A 12,893-nucleotide genomic window follows, 5' to 3' on the forward strand; every position below is an offset into this window, starting at 1 on the left:
CTATCAAGATGAAACTACCACCTGCACCAGACATTTTGCTGCAAATGATAAGATGTAGCTGCAAAGGTGATTGTAACTCGAAGCGATGTTCATGTAAAAAGAATGGATTTGACTGTACTGGTGCATGCTCCGAATGTACAGGTACAGCATGTTTGAACTCACCAATGGTTACTGAACACTCTGATGATGAGGAATTCGAATTATAGACAATTTGTATGGAGCATAATATGTCACGTTCTTTATTTGTATGTTACTACAGTTTATAATATGGAAATTAATGCAGTATTTCTCACCATAACTATTAATGTTTTACGTACTTTTAATGCGTTGACGATTCATAATTTAACCACACATGTATGTGTGAACCTTTTTGCCCATTTATTAAATGATGACGTCACAGACCAATGAAGTTGTGATTTTTTAACTCAGAGGGGTCGATTTCCTATTTGCACTTAATACATTATTATCTAGAGTGCATCGTTTTAGAGATATTGATGATTTTATGAATCCATGGCCGCCATTTTGGATTTTAGCTATTAAGACATGGTTGTCATGGTAACCGATCCACCTGGTTTTGTGTATGGGTTCATACATGTATATAACTTATTTCAGGTGAGAAACAAAATCTTACAATTTGTTCTGGGTACTCCCTTCTCTGAGCCTATCTTTACCTGCCTAATAAGCTCTTTTAATCTCTTTTGGACTACTTTTAATCAAGAAAACCACTAACTAACGATCCAAACCTTAAAATGATACCTGAAATCCAAACAACATACTGGCAAAACATTGGTAGTAGCAAATAAGTGAGCAAGTATTTCATAATGAAAAGTGGTATCAGGTATCTATGTAGAATTACAATACTGAGTGACATGTACATACTAAAATAAATGTGCTGGAAAATTGTAACAGTATACCAATTTATATAGCTGAATCATTGTAGAACACAATTAAATTGATTTCATCATAACTTTTTGAACGGTTTTCATGAAAATACCACTTGACCACAGATAACCAAAAAGGTAACGTAAGTTACTTCGTGTCCTTTGGTTTGCTTTATACACTACTAATTTTTGAGTGCAGCAAATGATGACGCTTCATCGAATATGGACACCGTTTGATACGTTACTCCTTGGAAGCATTTTGTTCATCAGTCCCTGTTGCACATAAAAAGTTTAGAAAACCTCTTTACAATCCCTTTAATGAAATCTTTGTAACACTTGTAATGAAATATTTAAAGAACTGTCCCAAATGTTAAAACTTTAAACTAGATCGAACTGTCCTGCTCTGAAACTGTCAATAAAATTTGAAAAACGGATTTCTGGTTGAACTTTTTTCTTCAATTAAAGTTGGATTTGACAATATTTTCTCAATGTAGTTTAATGGTTCTAGTGAACGGTCAATTTCCAAGGACCATTATTATTTTATTTTTGGTAAATTTAGTTGGGTTTTGGTGGGTTGCTTTTACATATTGTGTATTACTTTTGATTTTATTTTAAGAAATAGAAAGACAGGTTAAAATCTAAGGGGTCAGAAATGTCACAACTCAGCTATTGTTTTTTGTGGGACACTACAAACATTCAAAGGCATTTTTTTTTTTATTTTTCAATTTATCAATTCCAAATTAACTGTGGTATGTCTCTTAACACTTAACATCTCATTGACCATGAAATATTAATTTGAATGAATTTAGAATCTGAGGGTACTTAGTTTAAAATGAGGTTATATGAATCTCTCCAGTATTGTATTTCTACATATCTAGAAGAGTACGCATACCATACCACACCTTTCATAGCTGCTCAACAAACACTACAAATAGGTACATGCCAACAAAAAAATAGCGAACTGACCAATACATTTTGAAAGTTCAAGGAATGTAATAGATGAAAATATATTATTGAGTTTTAATAGTCAAGGGAGGGAACTGACCACATCAGAGCACCTCAGTTCCCCAATGGATTTTAGAGGGCACTAGTAATGGCACATTGCCAACATCCCCCCTCCTTAAAAATACTACTGGAGACTGATATTATACAGGAATAATGTTGTCATTGGTATATTCATTGTTGGCATGCACATTATAATAAGAAATGTCAATGTTTTTTTATATTTAATATTAATTATGCCTGCAAACTGATAGAATGTTGTATGGTGCTTAAGCTTGAAGTTTAGTTATGACTTTAATTTGATTATATAATATAAATATTTCCAAATTAATCAGAAGTTATCATTTACAGTGACTTTAATTTAATTACAGGTTGTACGTACAATGGAGATTTTTACAAGGCATAGATTCCCAGTTTTCAGCATTGCAAAAAGGATTTCATGAAATCATTCCACAACATTTATTACTTCCCTTTGATGAAAGAGAGCTTGAGGTAATATTAGTATTATTTCATTTTTGTTCACAGTAAGAAATTTCAGCTGTCACCAATATAGGCTAAATACATCCAAATTAAGAGCATTATTTCCCCATGTAGCATGGAAAATCAAATTATAAAACAGATTAGTCTAACTAAAATTAGAACAAACTTTTTGCTCTGTATTTTGTTAGCTTTTATTTCTAATGTAGCCACTACATATAGGGTCTAACGTCAGCCTTGAACATTCATTCCAATCTTTTGACCCGACCTGATGACCTCTGCTCTAAGTAATCAAATATATCTGGGTCAATGCGGAAAACTCAATACATGGACATGTTCTGATTTCAATTAGAAATTTGATTGGTAACTGTACTAAGAAATAAAAGCTAATAAAATGATATTGGTTTTCAGTTGATGATAGGTGGTCTAGGTAAAATAGATATTGTTGATTGGAAGAAATATACTCGACTAAAACACTGCACAAATGATAGCAATATAACAAAATGGTTTTGGAGAGCTGTAGATTGTTATAATGATGAGATGAGAGCCAGATTGTTACAGTTTGTTACTGGGAGTTCTAGGGTACCATTACAAGGTTTTAAAGCTTTACAAGGTATGTTGCACTAAAATTGCCAAAAATATATAGCAAATTCGAAACTTATCCATCCAAATTACATTGCCAAAACACAACAATAGCTTTTGTAAGGATTATACCAGATCACTGCTCATTGTGGTGGAAAGTTTCTAAAAAAGTGAAAATCATGTGATCCTTGAATACAGAAAAAACATAAGCACCAAGGGTAAAAAAACCGGTTGAATGGCATGTAGGGCTTACAACAATAAAAAACACACAAGAAGAATGCAACGACTGACAGCTAAAACGTGAGCAAGGTTTGGGAATGGTACACAATGCTCACATCACAAGAACCTTAGGTTTAGAAACCAAACTTAATTACAAACTTACCTCATACAGACAGAATCGTAACCAACTTCCTTGGAGTCAATATCAATGTGTTGCTGTGGCAAAATAAATCTAGGGCATCATCTAGTTAAAAAAAAAAAAAAGAAAAGAATTCAACAAAGTCCCAGTTTGTTATCGAATTGTCAATCCTTTTTTTTTTTTTTTGAAACTTACACACATTCCTTGCTTAGACTGCAGTATTTGCAGCAACTATTCCAATTTCATAGACATTCTGTACATAGGCCACGAGTTCCTGATAAGTTGGAACATTTTTGCAAAAAAAAGTGCCACAGTTCAACATGTGCAAAAAGAAAAATGGGGGGCGTATATTGTCATCACCTGTGTCTGTCTGCAATTGCTCGTAAACACTCTACAAGACACAATTCTTGATGAATTTTGACGAAACTTTACATGAGTTTTCGTAATCACCCAAGGATGAACCCTATTGCCCTTGTTCTTGAAAAATCGTTCAATTTTTAGCTCGTAAACACGCTAGAAGACGCAATTTTTGACGGATTTTGACGTAACTGTGTGTGTGTGTGTTAGTTATTACCCAAGGATGAACCCTATTGAAAATCAGAAGAATTGAAAAATAATTAATATGAGTTACTGCCCTTGTTCTTGAAAACGTGTTCAATTTTTGACTCTTAAACACTCCAGAAGGTTCAATTATTGACAGATTTTTACGAAACTTGGTTTGAGTATTTGTTGTCTCCTAAGGATGAACCCTATTGAAAATCAGAAAAATCGAAAAATAATTAGTACGAGTTATTGCCCTACGTTCAATTTGTAGTACGTAATCAATGTAGAAGGCATAATTCTTGATGGATTTTGACGAAACTTGGTGTGAGTGTATGTAATCACCCAAGGATGAACCCTATCGAAAAATAGTTATTGCCCTTGTTCTTAAAAATGTGTTCAAGTTTTAGCCTGTAAGGCCCAATTCTTGACAGATTTTGATGAAACTTATAATATTATTCAGTATCGCCTCAAAAAGTGTATGTCTGAAGGTTGAATATTTCATACTGGTAAATGTGACTGTACTGCCAAATATTTTTATTTAAAATCAAGGTGCCAGTGGGCGTATATTACCTTGCCTGGCAAGCTATCTTTTAAATAGAGGAATTCATATTCGAAGTGTCTAGATGTGTTCCAAATTTCAAGCTTATACAGATATGCATTAAACTCAAGTCAAAGAGGAAAAAAATTGTAAAAACGCTCAAATTTAAGAATTTCATTTTTTCTTAAAAAACAATTGTTATATATCACTGGAAAGAGATGAAAAGCACATTTTTATTTTTATCTTTTTGATTTTAAATAAGGTTCATATTTGGGTGATAAAAAACACTCACACAAAGTTTCATCAAAATCCATGAAGAATTGCGCCTTCTAGAGTGTTTACAAGTGAACAAGGGCAATAAATAAATATTTTTCGATTTTTTACACGCCCACATGAAATGGGGGGCGTATATTGCCGTCACTTCTTTCGGTCGGTCGGTCGGTCGGTCTGGCCGTCCATCCGTCCGTCCGTCCACAATTGCTCGTGAACACTCTACAAGGCACAATTCTTGACTGATTTCGACGAAACTTGATATGGTTGTTACTAATCACCCAAGGATGAACAATATTGAAAATCAGATGAATTGAAAAATATTTACTATGAGTTATTGCCCTTGTTCTTGAAACGCTGGTAAACACTCTAGAAGGTGCAATTCATGACGGATTTTGATGAAACTAAGTATGAGTGTTTGTTATCGCCCAAGGAAAAACCTTATCGAAAATCAGGAAAATTGAAAAATATTTAGTATGAGTTATTGCCCTTGTTCTTGAAAACGCGTTCAATATTAGCTTGTAAAAAGTCTAGAAGGCATAATTTTTGATTGATTTTGACGAAACTTTGTGTGAGTGTTTTTAATCACCCAAAGATAAACCCTATCGAAAATCACAAAAATTGAAAAATATTTCATATTAGTTATTGCCCTTATTCTTGAAAACGCATTCAATTTTTTGCTCGTAAACACTGTAGAAGGGACAATTCTTGATGGATTTTAACGAAATTTGGCTTGAGTGTTGGTTATCACCCAAGGATGAACCCTATTGAAAATTAGAAGAATCGAAAAATATTTAGTATGAGTTATTGCCCTTGTTTTTGAAATTGCTTTCAAATTTAGCTCTAAAACACTAAAAGGCATGATTGTTGCTGGATTTTGACAATACTTGGTTTTATTATTCAATCCCGCACTGAAGATTGAATATTTGCCTTTAGAGTGTTCACAAGCTAAAAATTGAACACGTTTTCAAGAACAAGGGCTATAACTCGTACTCAAAATTATTCAGTATTGCCCTAAAGAGTTCAAATGAAGTGTATGACTGAAGGTTGAATATTTCATACTGGTGATTGTTACTGTACTGCTAAATATTTTTATTCAAAATCAAAGCTTCCAGTGGGCATATATTACCTTGCCTGGCAAGCTATCTTATATTTACTGTCCTATGTTAACTTCCAGTTTTGTAGCAATTTGAAATTTTGATGACTTATATCCCGTGATCTTGACCTTTTTTGACCTTCTCCTGTAAAAGATTAAAGGTCACTGACCTTGGCTTTCTGCTGATACTTTCATTTATGATGTCTGGCATTCGGTATTGGCTATCTATTTATACTTTTATATTTACTGTCCTATGTAAACTTCCGGTTTTAAAGTCATATGCAGTTTGAAATTTTGATGACTTATATCGCATGATCTTGATCTTTTTTTATCTTCTCCTTTACAAAGATCAAAGGACACTGACCTTGGCTATCTGCTAATACTTTCATTTATGATGTCTGGCATTCGGTATTACAATCTTCTAAAAAATGAAAACTTTAGACAGTTCTTGCATTCGACCTAATTATGGTCGAAAGTTGATTTTTTTCAGGGTTTTTTGCAAATTGCTACATTTGCCAGGTGTGGCTTTAGTTGTATTTTTTTTCAGGGATTATTCATAAAAAATGAAATTCAAGGGAGACAACCACATATTTTTACCCGTGATTTTTACTAGATATTATTTTCTAAATGTTTAAAGGGAAATAACTGTGTGTAAATCTTATATGTTGAGAAATGTTTCACATTCATACACTTGTAACTTAACTAATTGACTTGTTTCTGTACCTGGAATTAATTGATTTTGTACATTTCACATGAAACAACACTGGAATATTTTTCAATCACTATCTCCAAAAAAATCATACATGCCTTTCATCACAGACTCTTTTGTAAAAACTCACCCATATTGAAATATTGCCTTCTTTGTAATCTGTAGCAATTCTGCTAATTGAAGGCAGAATATTTCCCCATTTGTTTCATCCTCGCAATTTATATTCCAGTATAAAATCTGAACAAAATAAATATATAGGACTAACATTAATTCATATTAGGTATCATAATACCTAAGATAGCTTGCCAGTCAAGGTAAAATACACCCCCTACCATCTGTCAGAAATGATAACAAATTCTGTAGTGGCTTAATAATGAATTTTCAAAAAATCTAAAAAATCTTAAAGTCAAGGCAAAATGAAAATTTTAATACTTATATGAATAGAAAGTAGAGGTGTTCTAATGAAGTGGGAAAAATACCAGTTTGTCTCACATGTCCATAATTAATTCTTAATTAGCTAAATTCGTAGAGAATTACCTATCAAGAAAGGTCAAAAAGTCTTTTTTTAGTTTATCCAGACTGTACATAAGTGTGTATATTTCTTTAATATGGGGTTCAAGTCACAACAACTGCATAGAAGAGCATGTTTTTATCAATGACCTTGAACTATTGTTTCTTACAGCTTGTATGTATTCCAACAATACAGAAAACGAAACATAGTATTAATATGATATCTTCACATCTCCCCTTTAAAAAAATAACAAACTAAATACGTAACACTTATCTTAAATGTGATAAAAATACAATTGATAAGAGGTATGACTGATGAACAATGGTTACAAATCTAATTTGCCTTTTTGTTTAACTATGCGACCACTGTTGGTTCTAGCATGATTATCAATAGACTTTATGACAGATCTATTTAGACGAAATTTGCTACCATGTTCATTAGATACAATGTAGGATCTAGGTGTAGAAACTTGTTTCTCAACAATACCAGGATTTCATGTTCTAGAGTTCTGGTCAAACACTACAACTTTTTGATTCACTTCTAACTTAAGATTTACTATTGTGTTTCATATCGTATTGCTCTTTTTGTTTGCCTATATGACAATTGATCCAGGAAATCATCATCAATTTTTGTTCTATAAACACGGTTATTGAGCAAGACACAAAGGAGCGGTAATTTGTTATCCACAGGTAGTTAACATAGCTAAGATATATTTTTATTGTTTGCACCACCCTTTCAATAAAGCCGTTGCTTTGAGGATAAAGCAGTGAGCAAGTAATATGCTCTATCCCCCATGTAGAACAAAATTGTGTAAATTCAGCACTACTATACTGGGTACCATTATCAGGAATTAATAGCTGAGGTATACCATAATCTCCAAAGATAGATTTGAGATTATTAATAACAGCATTTGAGGTAGGTAACACCTTTAAATTGAAACAAGTCTGTTCCAAGTTTCTCCCATGGATAACTTGGAGTACTATGAGGTAGTAAGCCCTCCTTAGTTTGTTGCTTGCTATACTTGATGCAAAGGGCACAATTTTGAGTGAGAGTTTAAATATCCTTAGAGAAACCTGTCAAAAATATGCATTCCTTAGCCTTAGGTAAATACTTTTCTGTACCTAAGTGACCTTTATGTATTATCTCAAGCATTTGATCATGTAAACTATTTGTTATATATAAACGATAACCTTTCAATATTAATCCGTTTTCTACAGACAGGTCATCACGATATGTCCGACACAGTTTTAAATCTTCAGGACACTCTTATATAAACTCAGACCAACCTTTAAGTAGCATTGTCCTAAGCTAGGACAATATAGGATCATCATAGTCAAATAGCGAATTTCTGATAGTTTGGCAGGACTAGCAGGTATGCTGTCTGTTATAGTATCAATATTGATTTGCAAATTATCGCCACTATCAGTCATTTCCATTGCACTGACGCGAGACAGAGCGTCTGCGATCATGTTTTCTTTGACCTTAATATATCTTAGTGTCACATCATTTGTAAAAGTAGTTTTTGTAATCTGGGTGAAGCACTACTTATGGATTTTTTCCAAATGCTTTCTAATGGCTTATGATCAGTATCTATCAGAACACTTTAACCATAAACATAATGGTGAAATTTCCTAAGTGACCATGAAACTGCTAGAAGTTCACGCTCGATATTGCTTTAGTTAATGAACGGCTACCATAACAAACAGGTTTGCCATCCTGTAACAAAACACAACCTAATACTTTTAAGCTTGCATCAGCTTGAATATAATTAGGCTTTTCAGGATCATAAAATGTTAAAACAGGTGTTTTAGTAATAAAACTCTTAAGCTCATTAAATGACTTATCATGTTCAGTTTGCCGTAGAAATGGAACATCATGTTTTAACAAATTTCGTGAAAGTTCAGAATCATGAGCTAAAACAGGTGAAAACCTGTGTAAATAATTTATCATTCCCAAAAATAACTGAAGCTCTGTTAAATTATTTGGAGGCTTCATATCCAAAATGGATTTTATCTTCTTTTCATCAACTTTTAAACCGTTAGGCGTCCATTTATGGCCAAAAAATGAAGCTTCCTGAATCTTAAACTGAAATTTGTCTGGATTAAACTTAACATTATTTTTAAGAGCAGTATCTGAAACATTTGCAATATTTCTATCATGGTTTAACTCATCAATTCCATAAACAAAAGTATCATCTGCAATTCCAGTCAATCCAACTAGATTACCGAAAACTGTGTCCATTTTTTCTTGAAAAATGTCACCACTCACACTTAAACGAAATGGTATTTTCCCCATAGCGTATTGAATGTACAAAGCTTACTACTTGATGAATCGAGTTCAACCTGCCAAAAGCCATTGCTAGCATCTAGAATGCTGAAATATTTCGCACCGCTTAGTCTAGGAATCACATCCTCAATGGTTCTAACATAACATAGGTTGCGTTTGAGAGGATCTAAACACATTCTTATCTTATTCTCAGATTTTGGTTGCAGGGAAGGGAGGGTTTGATTCTCCCAAATGTACAGGCCTAGGGTGGTCAGACACTTTATTTAGAAATTGGGATTAAGGGTCTTGATATTGGGTTTTCTTGTGTTCTGATTCTGATCTGAAATTCAAAAAAATAAGTATAATATCTGTTGTGTACTGATTGTTTTTAGTTTACTATGAACAATATTATCATTTAAGTTCTTATTTTTTGAATATGCAACTATCATTTTCTGCTTATAGACATTGGGGAATTTCTCTTGAAGGCTCATATAGTGGGCATGAACTATCTTGCTTGCTCGATTGCTGGTTGATTGCTGGTTGTATTGAACGGTACAACAAAGGGTGCTATGCCTACATTATCGTGAATATTTAGTCTTATAGGTCTTGCTGTATTGAATGTCTCAATCCAATGGGCTTCCCTAGATCGATGGAATTAGGTAGTTTCATCTTCAGGCAAGTCAATTTCTATGCACTCAATTGGGATTAGGATGAGATCGTCTATTAAATGGTCGTTGAGGTTGAAATGATTAGAAACAGGCTTGTCTTTTTTTAATTTGATATCCTACCTGTGAACATTAAAACGGGTTCGTAAATTATTCTTAGTTTTTCCTACATATTGTTTGGGGCATTTCTTGCATGAAATTAAATATATTACATTCGAATGTTGACATGTTAGATGTTCCTGGATCGGGTACCTTTTATTCGTAGAATTGCTTACAAATTAAAGTGCTTTGAATATAAAGGTACAAACATGGAGCACACCTTAAACCTGGAGGTGCTTCGGAATACAGCCTTTTTTAGCTGCTATCTGTGCTAAGTTGTAATTTTTTATGTTTCGTAAATATCGTTTAAAGGACCCACGCTCTTTTAGCTTTGAGAAAACAATCGTTCAGGCTTGGTTGAAATCAGAAGATATTGTGCAAATTCGATGAAATCGTAAACTTGTGACTAAATTATACCAGAAAAGGTATGTTTTAGGTGAAAGGAGCTCTTGAGTTGATGAGTATCAGTTTCTTTGAAATACACTTTAGTATCCAGTTTATTTGTTTCTGCTATGGAATCTCTCTTAAAGACAGTGGTATCGAGAAAGTCTATGCTTTTGTCATAGAATAAGTCCAAACCATAAAAATGTCATCCAAAAAGCGTCCGTAAAAAAGTGGGTCATATGGACAAAGGGGCAACACCTCACGTTCCCACTCTGCCATGAAAAGGTTTGCGTACGAAGGGGCGAATGGTTTGCCCATAGCTGTCCCTGAAGTTTGTAAATATGTTATACCATTAAATGTGAAATCGTTTCGACTAAGACAAATCTCTAAAAGCTGTGGAATTGTATCGTTGGATCTGGGTTTCTATTAAAAGCTTTACGAACTGCCGTTAAACCATTAGTGTTATCGATACTGGTTGGATTCTTATGGATTTTAGGCAAAGTGTACAAATGTCTCTCACGACAATCAGGTTTGGCAGACAGATAGTCATATTGTTTCTGTTTGAGATAACTAATTTTGACTAAATCAGTCAGAATATTGTTAATCATATTAGCAGTTTCTTTGAAAATTGGTTTTGGTAAAATGGCATAATTTTTAGGATCATTCAGTTGATTCTCTGCTTCTGAAACGTAATCCTCCCTACTCAGAATGACGCAACATGAACCTTTGTCACTCTTTTTAATAACAATGCTATCGTCTTTCTTAACTAAGTTCAATGCTTCACGTTCCACTCGTATGAGATAAGGCTTTTTGTGTGTTATGGAAAGGTTCGCTGTTTGGCTATTCATACTCGCAAAGGCTTTAAATACTTCAGGATGGATGGCTGGAAGGAGGGGGTGTCCACGTGGATTGTTCTAGCACCACGTGGAGGGTGGTTTCGAAAAAAATATGTGCAGCTGAGATTTCGTTGAAATCGTTCAATGGATGGTCGGAGATAATTTATGTTGGCTATCTACGGTGTCTGAATAAACTTAAGTCCACGGTCTAAGATTGAATGCTAAAGGGGTGTGAGAATTTTGCGGCTCAAGTTAAATACAGTTTGGCCTAGCGGAGGCCTCTCAGTATTTTTATCCCCAGTAATTAGTTTAAAGCAGGGATGTTGATTTGGTTCTATATGCCGGACATGACTGACAGGGCTGCTGAAATGTCCGATGGTCAATATCCTCTATCGGACATCAAGTATAGGTTAGCCATTACATGGCTTTCAATGTCGGTCAAATGCAAAATCTAGTCTAATGAAGTATAAGGCCATTAATCACTGCTTGGTATTACAATAACTTGATTACCAACCCAATAATCTGATAATCCCTTAATTACCTGTTATAAGTGTTGTAAGTGTAAGTTGTTACCTTGTAAGTTTCATATCCAATTACCTCCTGTTAAGTGTATTTGACCTATATCTTGTACTTTCATTTTATATATTTTCTCTCCTTAATTACCTCCCTTGAAGTTGAAACATTCAGCTGTCAATCAAGTATAGTTCTATATGGAACTCAATATATTATCCTGGTGGGAGGAGTTAAGCTACTGTATTGAATATTATTATCACAAACTGGTTGTCAGGAATTGTTTGTTTACTTTTCAAAACGATCTTATCTATTGATTTGGGAATTGTTTAGGATTAAAGATAAATATTAAGAGAAGTTAATTATACCACCCGCTATCCATACAACGTGTTTTCTAGACTTATTTATATGTACATTGTACACGAAAATAGGTGATGCATTCTGCCTCCGATGCCGAGTTGGTTGCTCATGAAATATTGGTCAAAGTGAAGGGTTCATAAAGAAAACCGAAATAAACCAATTTTAATTATTTTGTAGAATATCTGAGGAAACATCTAAGACATAAAAAAACTTTGACGAAATTCGGTGTTGAATCCTTATATCCACGAATATAGGTTACACCACTGTACTTGAAAGGAAAGGGGTAAGATGGGTTCAATTCAAATAATAATTTTAAATGTTGAGCAAATTGCTGAGAAAAGCAGGTTCAAAGGACAAGGTGACCCAATATTTTTTCAAAACTTTTAACATTCTTTGATAGCAGTAGGTTCGTTTTGCTGCATTGCCTAACTTGCAGCATCGCGCCCAACTGCACAAAAACGACTTGTAAGACGAAACTAAAGGTTTCTGATAAAATCCGGAATGACCACTTGTATGACATGAAACGAAATATTTTAATCTGTTGCCCCGCATCGATTTTCTTTTTATTTATAATTTGGACCTGTTAGGGAAATCGAAAATATAGTTTTATGGTTAAATCTGGAATAAAATAAATACCAAGTACAAACGATCAGAACCGTAATATAAAATACATAAATTCTTAAAACGAAACAAGACAAGTTCAATAAATAAAATTCATAAAAAATCTTCTTCGTAGGGTGGTAAGATTGCTGCGCTGTTGATGTTGGACTCCATCATCATGTTGTTGAGGGTGCTGAAATTCTGTTG

At 33.7% G+C, this 12,893-nt stretch overlaps 1 protein-coding gene across 1 annotated transcript in view; it reads left to right on the forward strand.

Annotated features, from left to right (window-relative positions):
* Positions 1–2,252: 2,252 nt before the first annotated feature.
* Positions 2,253–12,893, forward strand: part of LOTGIDRAFT_117784 (hypothetical protein) — a gene marked incomplete at both ends in the record, with an annotated part of 68,920 nt that continues 58,279 nt past the window's right edge. The window contains 2 exons of the mRNA XM_009056246.1: positions 2,253–2,375; positions 2,772–2,973. Coding sequence (XP_009054494.1) covers positions 2,253–2,375; positions 2,772–2,973 — 325 coding nt within the window. The remainder of the gene's footprint in view (positions 2,376–2,771; positions 2,974–12,893) is intronic.

Source organism: Lottia gigantea (genome assembly GCF_000327385.1).
Source record: "Lottia gigantea unplaced genomic scaffold LOTGIsca_27, whole genome shotgun sequence".
NCBI classification, from domain to species: domain Eukaryota; kingdom Metazoa; phylum Mollusca; class Gastropoda; family Lottiidae; genus Lottia; species Lottia gigantea.